The 9,460-nt window shown below is 39.4% G+C and overlaps 2 protein-coding genes across 2 annotated transcripts; one reads left to right on the plus strand and one right to left on the minus strand.

Moving 5' to 3' along the window:
• On the plus strand, positions 87 to 6,138 carry LOC107622808 (DNA-directed RNA polymerases IV and V subunit 2). The gene is made up of 7 exons (XM_016324848.2): positions 87 to 801; positions 914 to 1,126; positions 1,285 to 2,174; positions 3,051 to 3,342; positions 3,776 to 4,711; positions 4,835 to 5,106; positions 5,422 to 6,138. Exons 1-7 carry the CDS (start codon positions 322 to 324, stop codon positions 5,921 to 5,923), a joined length of 3,585 nt encoding a protein of 1,194 aa, XP_016180334.1. The 5' UTR covers positions 87 to 321; the 3' UTR covers positions 5,924 to 6,138.
• Positions 6,992 to 9,460, minus strand: LOC107621651 (phospholipase D Z-like). Its single transcript, XM_016323680.2, has 7 exons — positions 9,113 to 9,460; positions 8,796 to 9,000; positions 8,473 to 8,674; positions 8,121 to 8,314; positions 7,852 to 8,005; positions 7,553 to 7,717; positions 6,992 to 7,489 (listed from the first exon to the last, which is right to left on the minus strand). Exons 1-7 carry the CDS (start codon positions 9,318 to 9,320, stop codon positions 7,025 to 7,027), a joined length of 1,593 nt encoding a protein of 530 aa, XP_016179166.1. The 5' UTR covers positions 9,321 to 9,460; the 3' UTR covers positions 6,992 to 7,024.

Here is a 9,460-nt window from a genome sequence, read left to right on the forward strand (position 1 = left end):
TTTCAGTTAAATTGTAAATGAACCAATAACATTCAATGACCGGTTCGACTTCTTAGCCTTTCTAAAATTCTAATGTGAACAAAGCAAACTACTGCAAATATGAAGCACTGCTTTGCCATTTATACCCTTCCCAAAGAGAACCGAGCTTACACTCTCACTCATAGTAACACAGTCTCATTCACTGTTTCTTCATCTTTCTTCCTCTTCTTCTTCTTCAGAGTGTGTAGTAGCTCTGAGCTAAAACCCTAACACAGTAAACCTCAAACCCTAGTATTTCGAACCCTTTTATTTCGCCAAAATCAGCTTCGATAATCATCATCCATGGGTCACATTGGTTCCAGCAAAGACGTCAAGCTCTACGACAAGGGTAAGCACGATGCAATGGACATTGACTCCGACGAAAACTTCGACGACGACGATTTCCCCTCAAACGGCGTACTCAGGGGCTTAGGCCGAGAGCCACTCAAGAACTTCTGCAAGAAAGCTGCCGAGCTCTTCTTCGCGGAGTACGGCCTCATTAGCCACCAGATCAATTCCTTCAACCAGTTTATCGCCACCGGTGTTCAGAGCGCCTTCGATTCCTTTGGTGATCTCATTGTGGAGCCTGGTTATGATCCTTCGAAGAAACGCGACGAAAATGATTTTTACCGTCACGCCGCCGTTAAGTTTGGGAAGGTGACGCTCGACCGACCCAAGTTCTATGCTGGCGAAGGGCATGGAGATTTCAAGATGCTTCCAAGACATGCACGCCTTCAGAGGATGACATACTCTTCACAGATTAAAGTCGAGATTCAAGTTCAGGTGAACACCGCTTAGCTCAGTAACTTTCGATTCTTTGAAATTTGTGATATGTGAAGCTGATTGATTTGCTATTGATACGTTTTGTGTCTGTGTTGTTTGTTGTGGTTGGCAGGTGTATGTGCCACAGATGGTGAGGAGTGACAAATTTAAGACCGGGCAAGAACAGTACCTTGAACAAAAGACTCTGAAGGAAGAGAGCAGAGAAATCATCATTGGAAGACTGCCTATTATGGTCAAGTCTGATCTGTGCTGGATGAAAGGGGTTGAGAAAGGCGATTGTGAGTTTGATCATGGAGGGTACTTCCTGGTCAAGGGTGCTGAGAAGGTTAGCTTAACTTGTCATTAACTTGCAGTTTAGTTTTGCTTTGAGAATTTGAGTTGTGTGTGTATGCTTTTGTTTTATGTTTTAGGCATTTCTTGTATTTCTCATTGTGTATTTCTTTGTTACTGTTCTAATTCGTTTTGTGGAAAAAAATGTTGCAGACTTTTATTGCACAGGAGCATATCTATTTGAGAAGGCTCTGGATCATAGATAATCCATGGTGGTCAATCGGGTACAAGTCTCAAGTGAAGAGGCATAGATTGATCGTTAAGCTGGTGGGAAGTTCAAGTGTTGAAGGAATTGATAGTGGAGAGAAGGTCCTAACTGTATACTTCCTGGGCATTGAAATCCCCATTTGGGTGCTGTTTTTTGCTCTTGGAGTCTCATCTGACAGGGAGGTGGTAAAGCTCATTGATTTTGGTTATGATGATGCCAGAGTCGAAAATATCCTTTTGGCCTCTATCCGCGATGCTGATGAGAGTAAGAATTATTCCGATTTCCGTGAACGGAAGAATGCAGTGAATTACATAGAGAAGGGTATTAAAGGTGTCCAGTTTCCACCTCCTGAACCTGTTGAAGACTGCTTGAGAATGTATATTTTTCCCAACATGGGAGGCTTGAAGAAAAAGGCACGATTCCTTGCATATATGGTGAAAGGTCTCTTAATGGCTTATACTGGCCGCAGAAGGTGTGATAACCGGGATGATTTTCGAAATAAGAGGCTTGAGTTGGCTGGGGAGCTTTTAGAGCGTGAGCTGAAAGTGCACATTGCACATGCTCGGAAGCGAATGTCAAAGGCATTGCAGAGAGACCTCTATGCAGACCGTGAAGTCCGCCCAATTGAAGGCTATCTTGATGCTTCGATAATTACAAATGGTCTCCAAAGAGCATTCTCCACTGGAGCGTGGTCTCATCCTTACAAGAGATTGGAAAGGATTTCTGGGGTGGTTGCAACTGTTGGGCGAACCAACCCTTTACAAACTATGGCTGAGTTGAGAAGGACAAGGCAGCAGGTTCAGTACACTGGAAAAGTTGGTGATGCTAGATACCCGTAAGTTACTTTAAGCTCTGTGTATTATAATTCTTTTTTTCCCCTCTCCTTTTGCAGTCATGCAGTGAATAAGTTGTGTCTAGATGGAAATTTTAAGCCTAGCTGACTGTTGGTTCATTCGTTTTCTGTCTTTTGGCATTTATGTTGTGAGTGGTTAATGCAAGAAAACAAAATTGTATGTTAAGACTTAACAAGGAAGAAAATTAGGTTTTGTTCAGCTGTCAACTAGATTTGTTTGTGCTCCATGCATAGTCCAGACTCTATTTGAGTTTTATTGTGAATGTTTGGGTTTCTTCCATTTCGTTGCATATCAGTATCTGTAAAGTACCTTGTTTTAGAGGAGATATGTAAACGTTAATATATATATATATAGGTCATCTTTGCTTATTACCAAGACTATCAGCGTCCTGTACTTTACTGCGATATATTGGTTGTGTGGGTTTGTACTGATAATTTTAACTGTTTACCTTCCCTTTACCCAAGGGACTGATGTGCATACCATGATGGACTTTTGAGTGCTTTAATTTTGTGGTTGAATCTTTCTATTTGGGCCATCTTTTGGTTATCAGTAAGACCATCAGCTTCCGGATTTAATGGCTGTCTGGTTTTGTACCATTATCTTCAACTGCTTACTTTCCCTCCATCCAAAGGGATTTATGTGCATAATTTTATGGATAAGTTCTCTAATATACTGGTTGAAGTTGAATGTTCAAATATGTTAGTTTGTGTTTTCCTGTGAAGATATGTTTTTAACTTTTTTTTTTCATGTTAAATATGGCATTTATTCATTTTTTAAATTTGAAACTTTGGGTTGTTTTATCCATGGAAAAAGTGTTTTCCATTTTCAGTTATACTGATCAAAGTTTCTTGTTACAGGCATCCTTCTCACTGGGGGAAGGTCTGCCTCCTCTCTACCCCAGATGGTGAAAACTGTGGCCTGGTGAAAAATTTGGCTGTTACTGGACTGGTAAGCACCAACATAACTGAAATCATATTGTCTGAGTTGCTTGACTCTGGTATGGAAGAGTTACTTGATGACACTTCTACTGACTTGGGCGACAAGGATAAGATCTTCCTAAATGGGGATTGGGTTGGTGTGTGCACAAATTCCAGTGCATTTGTTACAGATCTCAGAAGTAAAAGGCGTAGAAATCAATTACCTCATCAGGTACACTTTTAATTCTCGTTCTAAGTTGGCTTATTTTTACAATAGCCATCTTTTTAGATATTTTATGGAACAAGCATTCAATTTCAAATTAACTCAAGGCAGATACTTTTAATAGGTTAACAACACACTTAAACCTAAAAATTGGATGATGCATTCAGCCATTCACATGTCAAGTATAGTTGTGAAATATTCATTTGGAAACTTGGTTTCTATTGGGAAGTTTATTGCTTTGGTGACATTATCTGTGGTTACTGGATGTTTAGAGTAACTTGGAATATTGCTTTCATTTTAAGCCTTGTATAGTTACTTTAATATCCCCTCTTTTTGCTTAATTATACAGAGTAAGAGTATAGAATGTCTGCATATATTTGTGTGGTTTTCATTATTATTATTATTAAACATTGAATGTAGTCGTAACTATTTTCCATTGCAGATGGAGATCAAATTGGACAAATCTCTAAAAGAAGTGCGCATAAACACTGATGCAGGAAGGATTCTACGTCCACTTTTGGTAGTTGAAAACCTTCACAAGATAAAAGAATCAAAAGGAACTAAATGGGAGCATTCTTCTTTCAAATCCCTTTTGGAGAATGGAGTGATCGAACTTATTGGGCCCGAAGAAGAGGAAGACTGCCGTACTGCATGGGGTATCAGATATTTGTTTGGGAGAGATGGCGACAAATACACCCACTGTGAACTTGACATGTCATTTTTACTGGGTTTAAGCTGTTCACTGATACCGTTTGCCAATCATGACCATGCAAGGAGGGTACTCTACCAGGCCCAGAAGCACTCCTCGCAGGCCATTGGGTTTGCTACCACAAACCCCAACATCAGAGTGGACACCTTGTCACACCAGTTGTACTATCCCCAGAAGCCCCTCTTCCGTACCATGACTTCTGATTGTCTTGGTAAGAAATGGTATCCACTGGGTAATAGTAAACTTCCAAAGGCTGAATTCTATAATGGGCAAGTTGCAATTGTGGCTGTTAATGTGCATATGGGATACAATCAAGAGGATTCATTGGTGATGAACCGTGCTTCTTTGCAGCGTGGTATGTTCAGATCTGAGCATATAAGGAGTTACAAGTCCGAAATTGATAATACTGAATCTAAGGAGAAGCGGAAGGATAATGTGAATTTTGGGAAGATACAAAGTAAAATTGGCCGTGTTGATAGCCTTGACGAAGATGGATTTCCATACGTCAGTGCAAATTTGCAAAGTGGTGATATTATTATTGGTCGTTGTGCCGAATCTGGAGCAGACCATAGCATAAAGTTAAAACACACCGAAAGAGGGTATGTTCAGAAGGTTGTGCTGTCCTCAAATGACGAAGGGAAGAATTTCGCTGTGGTTTCATTGAGACAGGTAACTGGTAAAACCCAAATTTTATGAATTGTTAATGCTTTATGCTGCTTATCTGAAGCTAACTTTCATGATAGTTGCATTGAATTTTTGTTAATTGGAAAAAGCTGTTATTTAATGTTGCAGGTTCGAACTCCCGTTCTTGGAGACAAGTTTTCAAGCATGCATGGTCAAAAGGGTGTCTTGGGATTTCTGGAGTCTCAGGAAAATTTCGCTTTCACAAGACATGGTGTGGTTCCCGATATTGTCATTAATCCACACGCATTCCCCTCACGACAAACACCAGGACAACTCCTTGAGGCTGCTTTGGGGAAGGGCATTGCTCTTGGTGGTTCTTTGAGGCATGCTACCCCGTTCTCCACACCCTCTGTTGATGACATCATGGATGAGCTCCACAGGTACGGTTTGATTACGATGATTATGCTACTTCAATGCTTCGAATATTGTTAGGGGGTACATGTGTCCTATGTTATTTGGGCAATTCTCCAGAAGAACTTGTTTTTGAAATTTGAACTACTCTTTCTAATTGCTATTACTGTATGATGCAAGTGTTATTTTTTGTTTGCCCATGTCTCGTGGCCTGTAGATGGCCACATCCCTTTGTTTGTGGCTCTTGCTGAAGTTTGGAATCACTTCTCTGTAGTTAATGTTTAAGCTGTCATGTGTTCTGTTTTTATATCTTTTACTAAGCCCGACTCATGTTGCTATTGCAGAAATGGGTTTTCAAGATGTGGATATGAGAGAGTACTAAATGGGAGAACTGGTGAGATGGTCCGTTCACTAATATTTATGGGACCAACATTCTACCAGCGTCTACACCACATGTCTGAGGACAAAGTAAAATTCAGGAATACAGGTCCCGTTCATCCACTGACACGACAACCTGTAGCGGATAGGAAGCGGTTCGGAGGTATCAAATTTGGTGAAATGGAGCGAGACTGCCTCATAGCTCACGGCGCATCAGCCAACCTGTATGAACGCCTCTTTACGCTCAGTGACTCCTCTCAGATACACATCTGTAGTAAATGCAAAAATGTAGCTAATGTGATATTGCGGCCAGTATCTGGTGGCCGCAAGATAAGGGGTCCATACTGCCGCATATGTGAATCTGCGGATGACATTGTGATGGTCAATGTCCCATATGGAGCCAAATTGTTGTGCCAAGAGCTTTTTAGCATGGGCATAAATCTCAAATTTGAAACCCATTTCTGCTAGAGAACCATTTTACTGCCATATTAACTTCATGTGAACTTGGTGTAGATATCAACTTGGATCCTGGATTATTGCTTGAATGCAAATTAACTATCCCATGAACTACTGAAATTTAATTTTTTGTGAACTCGGTGTAGATATCAACTTGGTCCCAGGATTATTGCCTGAATGCAGTTAATTAATTATTCACATGAATTACTGAAGTTTAATTTGAACGCCTTCTACAGCTTTTTCTTATTTTTGGAACTTTATCCTTAATGCTGCGTTTGCTTGATGGGACTAAGATACTAGTGATATACGTCCATCGTTTGTTTGCTGAGACACGGATTTTTGAAGGACACGGTGACACACAAACATACATAAAATACATGTATTTGGTGTCCTTCAAAACAGATGAGACATGGAGACACATTGATGAGACAAATATTTACTTTTTTATCCTTAGTAATTTACTCTTGTCCTTATTCCATTGGTGATAATATATGGGTAAAATTGATATTTAGTTTATACTGGTGTGTCTTATTCAATATCATCAAACACAATAAAAAATTTGTGTATCTTTGTGTATATGTCTCTGTGTATTTGTGTCTTTGTCCATGTATTTGAAAGACAATAAACAAACACAGCCTAATGGAATTTTGTGGTTTTTTCTTCCTTGGATGACCAGTAAAGGAGAGGAGAAAAGAAAATTCTTCGTTAGAGTGAGAAGCAATTGGGGAATCCCTGGTGTTATAAAATTTGGTCTACTGTTGGTCTTCTATAAAATTGTTCCCCCTTGTCTTATCATTTCCAATAAATCAATATGTAGCACATCTCTTCACAATCCTTTGGCAAACCAGTAGCAACTCCTGTGAAGTTTGAACCGTCAGATCTTTGCATTTGCATTAGTAATTGGAAGCTCTATTCTAACAAATTAATGCACTATTTTGGATTTAACCTTCACATGGATTAGCAAAGGAGAAAGGCAATTTCGCTAAATGACAGTTATTATTCTTATCCTTTTCTTTGCAAACTGCAGTCACTTAAAAAAAGAAAAAAGTTTCCTTTTTTTTTTCTCAGCCACATGGAACGACAGTCTGCAAAGATGAACAAATTCATTGTTTTTTAGATTGATCGAGTATGGCCTTTCTCCAGTTGTTGAACTGGAACAGGCACAGCATAGGGTGAGTTCCAATCAGCATCAAAGATTTCCTTGAGCTGAGAAACAATGGCAGTGTTGTATGTCCCAAAGCTGACACCAGCTGTAGTATAAAAGTAATCCCACACAAGATTGCTAGTTCCTATGTGAGCCCTTATATCACTAACTGCATATTTTCCATGATTCACTCTTGTAAAGTCAGGGTATATATTTCCTGTTCTTGATCCACCCTTAATTGCAGGCCCTGTCATGTTGAAACCTGGAACCACATAATATTTGATCTCAACTTTGCCAGAACAATTATTGTACTTTAAAGAGGAGCAGAGATTGTTGGTGTAGAGAAGTGCTTTCAGGTATTGATCTGTGTTATTGATGTTGTGTGCCCAATATGCCACCAATAACTTCACTGTTGCATGCTTGGAGAAAACAACCTGTTTGATGAATTGTCATTGATAAGAAAGAAAGCAACAAAAGAAACAATGATTTGAAGTTACCTCTGATATTGCTGTGGATAATGATGGCCAGAAAATTGTTGGGTCCATAAATTCTGATTGACCAAGCCAATCCATGGTACTGATTCTAACTGTCTCCTTCGCTCCAACAGATTTAATTGTTTCAATCCATGCTTGCTCATCAGCCTGATACTTGCCGAACAATAGCTGCAGTAGCATGGTAAGATGTTAAGTTTGCATCTCGAAGTGGCAACTAAGATTCATTGAGAAAGAGCCTGAGTTCTTATGCTTAGATTCAGCGATGCACATGGTAAAATTGTTTGAAAATAATCTTTATTTACCTCTGGAGGAGCAAAGGAGAGATAGCTGACTTGGGGTAGCATTGTTGAATTGTTACTCCAAGATGTTTGAATTGAAACTTCAAATATGTGAGGATCAGACAGAATAGGATATCCTGTAACACGAGGGGTCTCTACATAACGAGGGAGAGGCGACCTGTGACGACATAATTGGAAACAGTTGTTTTGAAAGTTCAAGAGTAAGACTGAATCATAATTAAGCAGCCATTTTCTCAGTAAGCTTTATTTCATAATATGAGTTCCTGACTTACTTGCACCTCTCTTTAGGATCAATGAAATGTGACCAACAGGGAACCTTTCTTTCAACTTGCCACGTTTGATCAAACACTGTTTTTGTGTAATCTGAAGAATTAAGAGATGCAAGTTTCCACAAACTGTCGAAATATATCTCAACCTTGTTAGCTATTCTTGGACAACCAGCAAAATAAATTCCTACTTCCTTGACCTAGAGCCACCATGTAATAAGCAATTAGAAAAATGCAGAATTTCAATAGATAACAGTCTCTAAGATGAAGAGAGGAAGATGGTAACAATAAAAAAATTAATTGCCTATTGACATATTATAAATTTAAAGACAAAACAGCCATGAGTTATTGAATTTACCTGTGTAAGAGATTTCCAGTCATTGTTTGCAGATCCAATGTACACATCTCTACTATCAGATATCCAAACTTTGGCATGGACAATGCCTGAACCCCACCAATCCTTAAGAAGCAGGGTCACATTCTCGACGTTTGGCCTTCCGGCAGCAAGTTTTGATGGCTCTAAGGTAAATGTTGGATAGACTCCAGAATGTGACAGTAACCTACATCAATATCCATTTCAAATTTGGTTAATTCAACATTGCACAAATAACATTCAAAGGCATTAAAAAACAAGACTAATACTTGAGCATGGTATGTAACAGCATAGTATTCGAAATGCACCTGATGCTAACATTGCGGTCTGCAGCATCCTCCAGCGCTTGATAGAGTGCAGCACCTTCTTGAGCACCAAACTCTTGCATCTGTTGCTCAGAGTAACCATAATCGCCGGAGCGAGGATCATCCGGAGAAGCAAGCAGCTCCCAGTACTGAGCAGTTATGTCAAGCCTCCTGGTGGAGTTTCCAGCCATCCAACTTAGCACATCCCCTACCAATTACTCAAACATGATAACATAATTAGAGAAAAATTATTGATATTTTTTTCTTAAATTTTCTATACAAAAACTGTGAATGCCAAAATATAATGAGAGTTAATATACCGGTAGAGAGGACACCAGGGACATGGAAGAGGTGAGGCATATTTGTGGGGATGGATTGGACCAGCCATGCTTTACAGTTTGGAGTGGACGATGACGATGAATGAGCAAGGTTGCTCAATATAAACATATAAAACACAAAGTGGAAGAAACCAATCATGATACTGCGTTTGATCATCATTGCATAGTGATATGAGAAAAATTGCTCCATCTCACATAATGTTTAAGTAAAAGCACAACAATGGAACCAACGATATGCAACACAAGAATACTAGCTGTCACATTTGACTTTCGATGGAGTCAAAGTTAAGCTACGAAATTCTAACAGTTTTTCTTCCTTCTTAAAACTTA

Source organism: Arachis ipaensis, chromosome B10, assembly GCF_000816755.2.
Source record: "Arachis ipaensis cultivar K30076 chromosome B10, Araip1.1, whole genome shotgun sequence".
NCBI classification, from domain to species: domain Eukaryota; kingdom Viridiplantae; phylum Streptophyta; class Magnoliopsida; order Fabales; family Fabaceae; genus Arachis; species Arachis ipaensis.